Source organism: Drosophila navojoa, chromosome 5 (genome assembly GCF_054131105.1).
Source record: "Drosophila navojoa isolate 15081-1374.11 chromosome 5, UAZ_NAV_1.0, whole genome shotgun sequence".
NCBI lineage: Eukaryota > Metazoa > Arthropoda > Insecta > Diptera > Drosophilidae > Drosophila > Drosophila navojoa.
The window spans coordinates 2,623,184-2,636,753 of NC_142893.1; the positions used below are offsets into that span (position 1 = coordinate 2,623,184).

Here is a 13,570-nt window from a genome sequence, read left to right on the forward strand (position 1 = left end):
AGACTCACATATATATATTGTCTAACAACTGTTAAAGTTACAGCTACGATCCAAATTCAGCAGCTGCTGATTAGCTCAACCATCGCCACATTGATTTGACACAAAGAAACCAAAGTTTTCTTAATATTAATTTCCACTTTTGATTATCAACTTTAGTTAGTTATTTATTTAATTTATTGACTGCCAAATCGAACAGGCCAAAAATTAATTAGTTTTTCCATTTCGCATTCCACACAAAACTTTAAACAATTTACGCTTACAATTTTTAATCTCAAACTACGTACTTAATACTTGTAACTAAAAAACAAAAAACTCTTAAGAATACTAAAAACTTAACTGTTATAATTCTCTCACTCAACTTATTCCAAGCAAAAAAATTTTTGTGTATAAATAATGAATTTTGTTTAATATTTTTGTTTGTGTTCCAAATGTATTTTGTGTAAAATTTAATGCGTAATGAAATTTTTAATAATTGCTAAATAAAAGCATTCCAAAACAAGAAAAATATGTGAATAAAAACCAAATTTTGTTTCTGCGGAAATATTTTTAAATATTAATGAAGTGAAATGAAAACCAAATATTTTTTATATAATTTAAGTGCTGAAATATTTTGAAATGTGACAAGAAGTCATTGTCAATAGGTTAGCTTGAGAGCTTTACATGTCTAAACTTTGTATTTTAGTGTTTTTAAGTCTTGAAAACCTTTTTGTTGCTTTTGATACTAATTTGTTAACCCAAAATTAGTTTGAAATGAAATTTCGAGTCTTGATTAAAAAAATTGAATATAAATGAATTTTTTTTTCAATTGATTTTTAAATACTAACTATTTATTATTTATTAATTAGAGAAATTCCAAGCGAAATGGACGATTCATAGAAATTAGCTTACAGAAAGTTAAGGTTATATATATTATATGTAGTCCATATAGATAGACACACATGATATATGCATTTTAGGTAGATAAGGAATTGAAGATTAGATTCCTCATATAGGAGAAATTTATACTCTGGATATGAGCTGAGCATATCTGTATGCGATCTATGAACAATTACTCAATTATTATAGACCCTGCACATGATCAACCTGGACTATAATCAACTTGATAATAGCCAGATATATTATAAATGAATATAGGCTCGATTCTCTCGTTCTTAATGCAGCTTAAGTACATAAATATCGTATGATTTATTAACAAACTCTTTCAAGGCTCAATACAAATATTTTATTCGAACTTATGTTTTCTTTACAAGGACATCATTAGCTGCCTTACAATTTAGTAAATATCATAATACAAAAATATTTATAAAATAATACGCAATACACTTCGAACATTAAACAGTGAGACGAAAAGAAGGGGAATTTAAAAATTATATTTAGCTTTGAGGCGCTCGCGTATTAAGAGGCCCTTGATGAGTTTCTTCCAATTGCCGTAGACGCGCGTTTCGTATTTTTCTTGCTCCTTGCGCGCCTGCTCCTGCTGGTCCTCCTCCCAGGCGGCGATGACCACCTCGGCAAACTCCTCGCAGACCACAAAGCCATCGTACATGGGATGACAGGCGCCCTGATGGAAATCAAAGCCAATAACAGCATTCGCGCAGTCTATGTTCAGCTTCTTGCAGACGCGCATCAATCCGGGCACTGCGAAGGGCATCAAATCAGTTCAAACTGCAGACTAGTTATATATATTTACTAGGTGTTACTCACGTCTGAGATGCACTGTCTTCTTGGGCAACATGCACGCCTTGAAGAGCTCCACGTTGCCATAGGCATTCCGTGGCACAATTCCATTCTCGGCTGTGGGCGGCTCATACTCCTGCGTTTGCCAATAGCCAAAGATCTCCAGCGGTTGATCCTTGATGACGCTGCGCGTGAGCTGCAGGAGGAATCGACATATGGAGTCAACAATTATAAGTAGACAGGCAGAGCTTATTCCCTGGCTCACCTTATCCCACTTGGGTCGCGCCTTCACTATTTTGTAGGGCTGTTCGCCCAGCTTGACGACGCGCGCACTCTTCAGCCAAATGTCGCGCGAGTGCAGCAGATGCACACAGTCGCGGGAGTAGACCGGCTCGCCGCGTATAAAGCCCAGAGTGGGCGCATCTGGCGGATAGATGCCCTGAAATTTGAGTAGATGGCGCTCGAGTGCGTACAAGGGATGATCCTTGAAATCGGATATGGACTTGGGCAGTGGCTTGTCCGAGTGGATGCGACGCAGTTCCTCATCCTCGCGTATGTCACGCTTGGTGCGCCTGCCCAAATAAGGAGCCAGTGTCTCGTCCAGCCAGGCTTTCTCCACACGGGACTTGCGCACTGTGGTCGTCCAGTTGGGGCAGTAGCGTGCGGTGACATCCTTTACACTCATATCGTCCTGGAACGCGAAGACGTAGGCCAGGCTCGAGGAAGCATTTCGCTGCAAGATGATGATTGATGGGTTACTTTGGAATTGGAATCCATCTGCATATCTACTCAAACTTACCCTTATGGTATCCACGCAGTGCAGCTTGCACTTGAACAGATCTATGCATATCCACTGCTCCTCCACATCGGACCACACCTCCACCCACATATCGGATGCCGTTGTTTTCCTCTTCTCCTTGACGCTCTCGTCGTCTGTGGAGAGCACGCGACGATCCTTGCGTAGATGCTGCACTGCCTTGGGCAGCACCGGCGCCTTCTTGATGGCCGGACTGGGCGTGGAGCCGCCAGAGGTTGAATCACCGCCCTGGCTATGCGATTTCTGCAACTTCTCCAGCTTTATGCGCTTCTTGGGCACTGGCACGCTATCGTCGCCGCCATCTAGCTGGGGTATGCCCAGTGCTTTAGTCTTTTGCTGACGCGTACGCAGCTCCCGCTTGGGCTCCAGTTCTTTGGTGGACTTGGTTCTGGCTGCCTTCACAGCGGCTGAGGGAGCAGCTGCCTCATGGCCCTTTAGGAACTGTGTGGAGATGTATGCCTTGGGCGACTTGCTGCGCGATCGCGTCTCAGGCTCCACGAGCTGATTCTCGCCTGGCTTGGCGTTCTCTGCATCATTGGGCTTGGCCTTCCTCGCCTTGCCATTGGCCAGCATTACTTTGGGTATCACGGGCGAGCCCACTTTAGCTGCTGGATAGGAAACTTCTGCCACTCGCTCCTTGTCGGCGGATGCTTTGCGTGTGCGTCGCGCCACTGGCGAGGGCTCGACTTGCAACTGCGGCTCCTTGGCACGCTTCACTGCAATCGTCTCGGGCAGCTTCGGTGCGCGCTTCAGGCGCGAGAGCTGCGGCTTCGCTTCGGGGGCGCCTTCGATTGTCTTTGCAGCCGAGCGGCTAGGTTTGGGTGCTGCCTCAGCTTCGACCTTGACTGCAGCAGTTGTGGCAGAGCGTGAGCTGCTAGCCTTTGGCTTTTGTGCGTTGGAGCTGCTGGCCTTGGCTTCAGCTTCCGAATTGCTGTCGGAGAGTTTGCTTTTGGCTTTCTGGTTGCCTGACCTGGCTGAGCTGCCCTTGGGCTGTTCATTGGCTTTCTTGGAGCTACTGCTGCTGCTGCTGCTGCCTCTCTTTAGCCCTTCAGTCTCTTTCTTGGCAGTTTTGGCTGGTATATTTGAGCTGGAGCTGGTTTTGGTATCAGCTTTCGGACTGCTCTTGCTGGCCGATCGCTTAACAGTTGTGCGAGGCTTGGACGCGCTTGGCTTCTGTTCCTCCAAATCCTCATCCTCCTCCTCCTCCTCCTCCTGCTCAGCCTTAATCGTCTGACTCTTGTTCTTCTCCTCCTGCTTCAATTTGATGGGTATCAAGTCGCTGGCCTGCGGTCGCAACGCCATCGGCTGCAGATTGACAATCAGGCGACAGTTCATGCCCATGCCGCGTGCAAGTACAATGAATATGAAGATCATATCCTGCTTGCAGCGGGCTTCCTTGCGCTTGATCTGCTCCAGCAGCTGCTCGATTATGGCACGCTTCGAGCCAGCCTTCTCATGGGTCGGATACAAGTCCTGGCTGAGCAGCTTTATCGCTGTCTTGAACCAGGTGACAAACGACTGCAAATACTTCAGCTCCACGCCCTTTTCGGTGGGATACGCATTGCGGCTGGGCAGCAGCTTGAGCGCCGCCTGCATCAATGTCGTGTCTGCCAGCAGGCGATTGTATTTGATGCTGCGCGCCAGCAGGCACAGCAAACTCACTTTGTGCATCAGCAGCTGGCGGTCCTTGATGTCGCGGTTCATGCGACGCTTCAATGCCAGCTCCAATTCATGCTGTGTCTTCTGCTCTTTGGTCAGCCGCGTGGGTTGGGCGCCCACAACGATTTCCAGATCTCCCGAAATATTGGGCGTGGCATCCGGATCCTCATCGCTGCTCAGTTGAGCATCTGGAAAAAGTCGGTTTTTCGTTTACAGTCTGTGTCTAAAGTTTATGTACAGGCAGATCAATGAAAGCAGTTGAGAGTCTCACGTTTTTTTTTTTCATCTAGGTTTTATTTCACTTTTGCATTTAGATATTTATTTCATTTAAAGTGCATTTTAAATTTTTAATACATTTTTCTTTAACATTCACTAAAATTGCGCTAAAATTATGCTCATATTTTTTTCTTTTACATTTTTTTTTTTATTTTATTTTTATTTATTTTTTATTTTGTGAAATGAATACAATTTTGCTAAAGTAAATTCGTTTTAACATCAGTTCTAATTTTTTTTTAGCTTTTTATATTTATTTTTATCTTTGTATTTTTTGTTTATTGATGAAACACTTTGGAATTGCTGCCATAAAGTAAGTGTATTTATCATTAATCTTAAGTCTTGTTCTTTTCGGCTTTACGCAAATAAAAATATATCAAAAAAATATTCAAAAGACACAACGAAATAAATGCATATGTCGTAGAGCCTGCCTATAGTAAAAAATAATTTAATAGAAAATGAGAAAAATTAAAAGTGTTTTAATTGAATTGTCTTGTTTAATTTAATACTCTGCTTTCGTCTGAGGCAGTTTCTACTGTACTTTAAAAAATTATTTAAATTTGCAATATACTAAAAACTATTTTGATTCGAATTCTATTTTTTAGGTTTTTACTTTTTAAATGTGCAAACACGCAGAATTGTTGAAAAATTTGGTATTCATTTTAACATTTCACAACACTGAAACATTCATAATTTATGCATTGTTTACTTTGTGAATTATTTTGTGCTTCATAAACGACATTCAGAATTTGTTGCGCGTATGTTTTGTTTTGTGTTTTATCTTAAGAGAGACTTTGTTAGTTCAGTGTTGGTTAATAAGCTTGTAGTATTGTGTAGAGTTAGTGTTGTAAAGTATTGCATAAAGCGTGTGTTAACTAAAGCGCTCTAAAGTGCCATTTCTATGCCATTTTCAGTCTAAGAGACTATAAAGATATAGGACCCAAACAGTTAGCATAGCCTTAACGTTTCTCTATTTAAAGATTTCAAATTAAATTTGATCTACAAACAGATAATTTAGGGGTTCTAAAATGGAAAACAACTTTCGAAGTTATCTAAAATCGCATTGCTAAGAAAAGTTTTAAATACGTTTCCAATTTAAATGGAATAATTTTTGAATTTGAATAAAAATAATAATAATAATTTGAACTTCTAAAAAAATTATTAAATGCAAAAAAAATATATATAAAATTTGTTTAATAAATTCTAGTTAAAAATCAAATGTTAAATTTGAATTTTATAAAGTTAAAATACTATTTTTGAGATAAATTGTTAAGAAACTTTTTAAATACTATTTGATATTTTAATAGTAAAATTCTTGAGGTCAGATTATTTTTGTTGTAAATTAGGACTTTTGTTTTCGCATAAGTTTTTAATTTTTACTTTACTTGCAAAATCTTTAAATTACGTATTTTATTTCACTATTTAAAAACTTGTTCAGGCATTTTAAAGTTGTTTTCAAATTTTCATTGAACGAAAATTTGTTTTGTTGTTAAATACAATTTTGTGTTTTTCATTCTAGAAATATCAGAAAACTCTAGAAAAAATTAAATTTTGTTAAAAATCTGTGAATACGGTTTTAAGCTAATGCAAACTGCCTGAGCCTGGTTTAACAGTTACATATGTATATATGTATATTTATGTATATAGAGTAGTTAATTTTGTTTAGCAGATATATATCCATATATATAGATACATAGACTTTCATTTTATCGTATAATTTCATCTGTTTCTCCGTTTAAAAACACAAAACCTACGCAGTCTCAAACGTAGCAATTTTTGGAAGCTTATTATTATTTTTTATATCGTGTATATGTTCTTTGTCTGTAGAGAATTTCTAGAATTTTTGCCTAACTATCAGAATCAACAAACAACAAAGATGCGTCAGCACAACCAACTTGATCACCTGCTTCAACTACATACACCTGGATTTGTGTTTCAACTGTTTCGTCTACTTTCGTTTCCTACCTGCAACTTCCTCAAAGTCATCGGAGTCATCGGTGTCGCCAGCGGCCAGAACTGTGGAAGCTGGCCTGGTCTTGGTGTGCCTCTTGATGCGTGTTGATTTGGTTTTGCTGAGACGCGATGGCGCATCCAGGGGCGGTGGCTGCGTGGCAGCTCCAGTTGCCTCTGCTCCCGCTCCAGTTGCTGCAGCTCTTCCTATTCCTGCTCCTAGCGAACGACGCCTCGATTCGTGCATCTCCGCTGGTTGGTTATTATCCGTCTGTTTGGCGTAGTTTTGGTTCTCGCCCAATGCAAGCAAAGCATTGACATCCATTGCAGCCGTTTTGGTAGCCGGCGGTGTGGCTGTGGCATTCCGTTTACTGAGGAGCGCTTCGCGTGTGCGCTCCAAGCTGTTCGCATTCTCGAGTAGATCACGAAAATCGAAAGCCTTATCCTCCAAACTGCTATCGTTGTTATCCTCTGATCCCGAGCCGGAGTCAGAGAGTTGCGCTATGCCCGCATTGCAATCGAATTGCGGTGGCGGGACTGAGGGGGATTTCTCTCGGTTGGCCGTGAAGAAACTGGAACCTAAATCGAGGTCAGCTGGATTGACTAGGTAGTCATCCACGCTCGATTCGCTGCTGGAGTCTATTGTGTTGTTGCTTTCATTGGGCGTTTTGGCGTTTTTTGAGGCCGTCAAACGGCTGGCAGAGCCCGAAGCCGACGCTGTTGGGGAATTCTGCTGTGTGGGAGAAGTGGGAAAGGTTTTCGGCAGCGGACGATATTGTTTATAGAGCTTCGAGCGCAACGATTGGCCGCTTGACTTTCGCTTCTTCACCGAGGCGCCTTTTATGCCACTCGGTGGCTTCTGTTCTCTGTGGAAGGAATACAAAATGATGAATTAATATTGTCAACTTGGTGTTTGATTGATTGATTCGCAGGCTTGCCTCTTTTTATTGGCGCACGATGAGGAGCGTCCGCTGGCGCTGGCTGCAGCACCCGCTGCTGCTGCTCCACCGGGCGACTCCTCAAATTCGCTGTCATCGTCATCGGAGGATTCGCCTCCGCGCGCATCTTTGCTCGGTTTCCACTCATCCTCTTCGCTCGCTGAGAAGCCCTCCGACAAGGACTCTTCTTCTTCGTCGGACATTTTGTATGTCTGTTTGTGTGTGGGTGCTTGTTGCTCGCAGGCTAAGCGTTTTACATGTGGGTGTGCGTGTATGTGTGTGTCCCACAAACAGTTATTGATTTTTACTGCGCACTTTTGGAATGCTCGTTCTTCTTTAGCTCTTTCTATAACAAACTTTAATCAATGGCCATTTCCTAGAATTAACTTATTGATTACGATTATCTTCTAATGGCTATATGTAGGCCGTTTTATTTGTTGCCTATTTAAATGAGTTTGTGAAATTCACATCTCCGCGCTTGGCCTGGCGTTTAGCTAAGAAATAGCGATAGGCGATGCGATAAATAGTGGTGGCCGATTACTGTATATCGACAAATATAAAAAGTTTGTGTTGTTATATATTGGTTTATATTATTTGCTATTGAATTGTATAAAAACTATTTTTTATCAAAAGATATTCAAGTGATTGCTGTTTAATTTTTGTCACAGCTATTAATATTTAAATTTCAGGTAAAGTGTTTACACACTTGTTGAGCGAAAATTAGTTTATTTCGTTAGATATTATTTGACAACACTGTTATGTATTTTGTTTACGTTTATTGTTAAATGAATTTTTCTGGGCAGGATTTGCATCCCAACTGGGTTGCTTTGAGCACCCTAAATGTGCCATTGAAACGCTTTGTGCACGCAGGAGCTGTGGAGCAGGCGAAGGGGAAGTCGGAGAAGCGCACAATCGATGGCGGGACTGGAGCTGAAGTGCAGCAGTTCTACAAGGAAATTTTAGAGACTCCCGCAACAGCCAAAATAGAAGTTAACAAGACATCTACATGCAATGCTACGTTACCTAAGAAACAGCCAAGATATCCCTATGATAGAAATCGCTTCTTTCGACTGGCAATGACCAACGATGTGGAGCAACTGTCGCTAATGCGCATTAGCGAGGAACAGGAACTGAATGCGTGCGACGCCTTTGGCTGGACAGCTTTGATGATGGCTGCGTGTGAAGGGGCAGAGGAGGCAGTTACATGGCTACTGGAGCAAGGTGCAGCTGTAGAGATCAGAGATAAGAGTGGACAGACGGCTCTGGAGCTAGCCAGAAGGAAGGGCCATCGCAATATTGTGGAATTGCTGGAAAACTTGGACAAACCTGAAGTGCAAGTTCCGCATGAAGCGGAGTCAGCAGAGGCAGCTTTATCGCCCTTCTACTGTGAGCTGTGCCAAAGGGAATACAGTGAATCCACTTGGCGTGACCATCAAACCTCCACGGTGCACAGATTCAACATGAAATCCCTGCCTCCGCATCGTTTGCACAAGTTCAACATCTCGGCTAGAAATCGCGGGCTTCAACTGATGGTTAAGCAGGGCTGGGATCGTGAGCATGGACTGGGGCCCCAGCAGAATGGTCGCCTATACCCAGTGAAGACTGTGCTGCGCAAACAGCGCACAGGCTTGGGAATTCAACAGCCACCGGCACGTGTCACACATTTCGAGGCTTTTGACACAAATGCGACCAAGCGACGCCATGGGAATCCCGCACCACAGTATCAAGAGAGACGCACACGCAACGAGATGAAGCGGGAGAAGCTGCGCGACTGGAGGCGGGAGCGTCGATTGCGACAGGAATTGAGTTGACTTTTGGTTCTAATGGGGGAGATTAAACTAACATTTGTGATGCACTGCAATGTGATTGTAGTTGAGGTCAAATGGTACAGTAACAACTGACTAAAAGGGCCAAGCAACGTATGTCACCGTGGCAATAGCTTGAAGAGTATTTTCAAACTTGAGCTAATTGTGTAATTGCTTGTAATTGTAATTGCTTTACAGTAAAAGCTAGCTAAAGAGTACAGCTTGCTAAAAAATGACAACTGACTCAAGTATAATTCGAAGAGATGTTTGAAAGAATATAAATATTTAAATTAAACAATACTTGTTTCATGTTAACGGGTATTTACTATACATAGACGTGTTTCGAATAGCTGCCTTATGCTAGAACGCAACATTTTCGGCGTTTGGCTAGGTCAGGGCAGTCAACCAGCTCAAGCCCAACCGCCCACCCACGCATCCCCCTGCCGTGCCACAAAATGTGGCACGCGGTTGACCTCTTGGCACCTACATGTCTTATTGGCCGTGGTAAGGGTGGTTGCTTGACGAGGTGAGAGAGGGTGCTCATTCGCGAAGTTTAGCCTGAAGTTGCAAAAACGAAAGCGAAAGCAAAAGCTGTTGCATGACTCTCATTCTGCAGCTACAAAGCGAAAAAAAATCATTCAGCTGACACGAATTTCGCTTTGCGCCTGCGCAGTGAATCCTTTTGCTCAACCCCTTCGCGAAACGACGCCCATGTGGCGCGTATATAAAAAGGCAACGTTTCCGAATTCAGTCTCAGTCGCGTTCGGACTGTGACCAAGTGAAAACGTGTTTCTCAGTCGTTCCTGTTTCTTCAACTCGGCTGCTCCTGTTCTACTTTAAACAAAAAACTGTAAATCACGGCGTGTGCGTGCTTAAAAAAAACGTAGTTAAGTAATTAAAGGTTCGCAGAGAGTTGTGCGAAGGTCAGCAAGAGGCGTGCTCTAGGTAAATTATTAGCACTTGAATTATTTAACCGCTTGCATGACAATTGTTCAAAGTTGAGCGCAATTCAAAACGCAACGTATATATTTAGTGCTCGCATTTTAGTGTGGCAACACTGGTCGCTACCCCAGTTTCGATCAACAGCTGTTCCGGCGTGTGCAAAAGCAAAAGGCAAAAACGCAAAGACAAAAACGTTGGCGTCGCATTTGTTATGCTTTATTTGTATTTGTGTCTTCAACGTGTTCGGTTTACACTCAGCGTCCGTCGTATTGTGTATATTAATAATATTTCAAAATCCAATTCTACAATTAAATAAGTGCCGACGTTGTATTATTTCGTGTGAAGACGAGTGCTAAAATCGTTTTGAAAATATTATACAGTGGAAGTTATAAAATTACGCAAAGTACGCAAATATTATGCAGAACAAAAGTCATAAACAAGGAACGATTCCTGCTGCATTTTGGCCATGTGATTTACGTGAACTCGACAACAATTGAAATACATATGCTAATAATATGCATAGATGCGGGCCGCTTATGCTCTTATTGCAAATACTCAATATGTGTATATTCGGTTTATGGTTTATTTCTGTAGCCTCACACAATGCGTGCATATGTACATATAGAAATGTATTATTTTTGTGCTTGGTTTACAGATTTAAATTGTTTGCCTGTGTTCTTTTTTTTCTGAGAGTTTTACTCGCTTTGCTCTCCTCGCTCCCATCTGTCAGAGTCTGTTGATCATCAAAGTTCACGAGCGTTCGCACGCTCACTCACTCCCGCTGATTCGCTCTTTTGCTCTCTCCTTCTGTCTGCCTTGCGTTTCATGAACTTTGCGCGTGCCTTTCAATTTGTTTGATCTGTCATTGCAATTCCATCTCGCTCTTTCGCCCACCTCTGGGGCATTCTCTTCAATTTTTCTTTGGTTTTGTGCTCGCTCACGTAACGGTTTGATTATTTAGAAATTAATGCAGTCCGACAACGTCAGGCGAACGCGGGGTGGTTCGTCATTTGCATTTGAAGCGTATTCTCTGCTGTTGTTGGTTTTTATTTGCCGTATTCAAATTTGTGCAAAAAAAATGTTGATTTATGTGCATAGACAGTGTTTAAAAATTAAAAACGCATAAATGTTTGGCAAATTAAAACGGCACTTAAATAAATATGTAGTTCAAAATCATTTTTCGCAAATATCAAAATCCATCCAAATGATAAAACAGCACAACACATAAACAAACAAAGTCTACATTGGTGGGCGATTTGTTAAAGGCATAAACAAAAACGAAATATCAGACAAGAAGGTTGCCTGTTTAACCGTTAGCTCTGCAAAAGAGGCCATAAATACAAGGTTAAGAACACACGGAATTAAGATCAACATAGAGCAAAGAGATATTCTAAAGCACGTCAACTCGAAATCGTAAATCTTTAAAATCTTAAAACAAACAAATATTAAAAAAAAAAAAAAAAACAAACACACACAAATGAAAACTCAAATAAAATTTAATAATGTTGCAATACTAGTACTAAGTACAGTGAAGGCATGCTAGAGTGAACAGTTGCTGAGCTTGTTGTTTACATAAATTATTTTTAAAATAAATGTATTTATTTTTTTATCTTCATAATTTCTTCACAAATTTATTTTTTAACCTTTTAAATCATGCTTAAATAGTTTGAGTACTTTGGCTATTGAACTTTACAAAAGTGGCTTTAACATGATAACTATCCACCAGATATTTTCTTTATAAAGTTTGCTTCAAGATTCCATGTTTTTTTTTGTATACTTCTTTAATATAGAATTTATGTATAATATAAGAAAATAAAGTTTTGCCTTGTGGGCGGTCGAGCATCCGTCTCAAGCCGGATGTCAGCCACATTAAAGTACAGTGAAACATAAAAGAGCTGAATTTATGCAACTTTACGCAAATCAGCGCGCTAAGCAGCCGTTCGTTAGCCTAGTTATCACTGTACTCAAGTGCTCATTATCTCCCACTCGAAGATATAATAAGAAGAAAAAACTCTTCCGGGTCAGAGCTCTGCCAACGCGCAGAAAAGTTTCTTAAATAAAAATCCAAACACTCGCAGTATAATGAATAAATACAATAAAAGTCCAGCCATAAAAAACCATCTAAATAAATAATAACAGCTTAAAAATTGTAAATTCTTTAATTTTAGAAATGAAATGAAAATTGTGTGTTGAAATTTTGAAATTTTGTTATTTGAAGTGAATTCCGTTTTAATAATCTTGTAAAAATTCATAATAAATTGTTTATGCAATCGAAGAGCTTAATTGAAATGCGCGAAATTAGCCATTAAAACAATTACAACAAATTATAAACAACAACAAAATAGTAAACAAAACAACAACAACAACAACAACAATTGCTGCCTCTTTTCCGGCTTCAATCAAAAGCGAAACAAAAACAAATCGAAATACAACAAATGCCAGGCGTTTTTCATAGGTAAGTCAACAGTGAGTTTATTAAAGCAATCAGAGTACTCTGAGTGGGGTATGCACGACTATGGGATGCTGTGAGCACCATAGCTCTCTCTGGATAATTTTGGTATTTAATTATTGGACTTGGGCGTAAGTTTTAGAAGTTGATAAATCTATTTAGTAGGTCTTCATCATCCGTTTTGACTAGGGGGAGTGACTGGGAGTAATAGCTATAATGTATTCTACAAGTCATTTACATGTCTATCTTTCAAAATTAATATTTTAAAAATATTTTGGTGTATCTGGTCGAATTTATAAACAAAATTTACAGTTTATATCTAAAAATAGCTGAGATATACTGAAATAATGGCAACAGAAATATTATATACTTACCTAGATAATAAGCACTTTATATAATTTGGATACGAAATAAGCTGTGTTTTGGATTTCTAAGGAAAGCTAGAGAGGAAAATATATACATATCTAATTAGACCGTGTTTTGATCAATAGAAGTATGAAATTAAAGACAGAGAGATTGAAAGAACAGACTGAAAGGTTGATAGAAAGACAGGCCAAAAGTCTGCCGGAAAGACAGTCTAAAACAATACCTGAAAGGTTACCTAAAGACAGACAGATATTCAAGAAGTCTGAAAGACAGAGGCGAATAGAATGAAACACGGGCTATCAGACGAACGTTGAGGTGCCCAAGGCTACAAATCAATTATATTCTCGGATCAATCGTATATTTATTTATACATACATATATACTCATTTGTGCCTATCGCATGCACTACAACCAAAACAATATACCCTGTTTATCCGATACTAATGCAAACAGAAAGAATTCATGATGACTGTCTGACAGTCTCTCTGTCTAGCTCTCTGTCTGTCTGTCTGTCTGTCTCTCCGTTGAGGTTTTATCTACTATATAAATAGAGGAGCGTTCGTTTCATTGGCAGCGTTTCTAATGGCTGTGGCATAAATCTCTCACCTGCTGGAATTTTCTAATAACGCGAAAGTGTTGCACTGCATGAAATGAGAAATTCGCGTGAAAAAAGAAGAACTTTCAGCATAAATTA

General features: G+C 40.3%; 3 protein-coding genes across 12 annotated transcripts in view; 2 read left to right on the forward strand and 1 right to left on the reverse strand.

Moving 5' to 3' along the window:
• Positions 1-1,148: 1,148 nt before the first annotated feature.
• Xpc (DNA repair protein complementing XP-C cells homolog) lies at positions 1,149-7,890 on the reverse strand. Its single transcript, XM_018105088.3, has 6 exons — positions 7,315-7,890; positions 6,392-7,242; positions 2,477-4,341; positions 1,943-2,410; positions 1,705-1,873; positions 1,149-1,638 (listed from the first exon to the last, which is right to left on the reverse strand). The coding sequence occupies exons 1-6, from the start codon at positions 7,515-7,517 to the stop codon at positions 1,361-1,363; spliced, it is 3,834 nt and encodes a 1,277-aa protein (XP_017960577.1). The 5' UTR covers positions 7,518-7,890; the 3' UTR covers positions 1,149-1,360.
• A 104-nt stretch (positions 7,891-7,994) lies between these two features.
• Positions 7,995-9,198, forward strand: LOC108654053 (G patch domain and ankyrin repeat-containing protein 1 homolog). Its single transcript, XM_018105100.3, has one exon. It carries the CDS (start codon positions 8,100-8,102, stop codon positions 9,123-9,125), a length of 1,026 nt encoding a protein of 341 aa, XP_017960589.1. The 5' UTR covers positions 7,995-8,099; the 3' UTR covers positions 9,126-9,198.
• Positions 9,199-9,866: 668 nt separating this feature from the next.
• The window catches only part of Trpm (transient receptor potential cation channel, subfamily M), a 76,772-nt gene continuing 73,068 nt past the window's right edge, over positions 9,867-13,570 (forward strand). For 6 of the 10 annotated variants that reach the window (XM_089262578.1, XM_089262589.1, XM_089262587.1 and 3 more), the window contains exon 1: positions 12,230-12,516. The gene's annotated coding sequence lies outside the window, so the exon portion shown is untranslated. Of the gene's footprint in view, positions 10,065-10,107; positions 10,465-12,229; positions 12,517-13,570 lie in introns of those variants that run through there. The other 4 variants (XM_089262581.1, XM_089262579.1, XM_089262580.1 and 1 more) reach the window with 4 other exon arrangements.

What these genes read in the sequence shown, in the direction of transcription:
- Xpc (XM_018105088.3), bottom strand. Translation starts at nt 7,517, where the DNA reads ATGTCCGACGAAGAAGAAGAGTCCTTGTCGGAGGGCTTCTCAGCGAGC. An exon ending in TCGTGCGCCAATAAAAAGAG is followed by an intron (nt 7,243 to 7,314) that starts GCAAGCCTGCGA and finishes TTCCTTCCACAG; the next exon opens with AGAACAGAAGCCACCGAGTG. An exon ending in GAAGACAGTGCATCTCAGAC is followed by an intron (nt 1,639 to 1,704) that starts GTGAGTAACACC and finishes TGCCCTTCGCAG; the next exon opens with TGCCCGGATTGATGCGCGTC.
- LOC108654053 (XM_018105100.3), top strand. Translation starts at nt 8,100, where the DNA reads ATGAATTTTTCTGGGCAGGATTTGCATCCCAACTGGGTTGCTTTGAGC.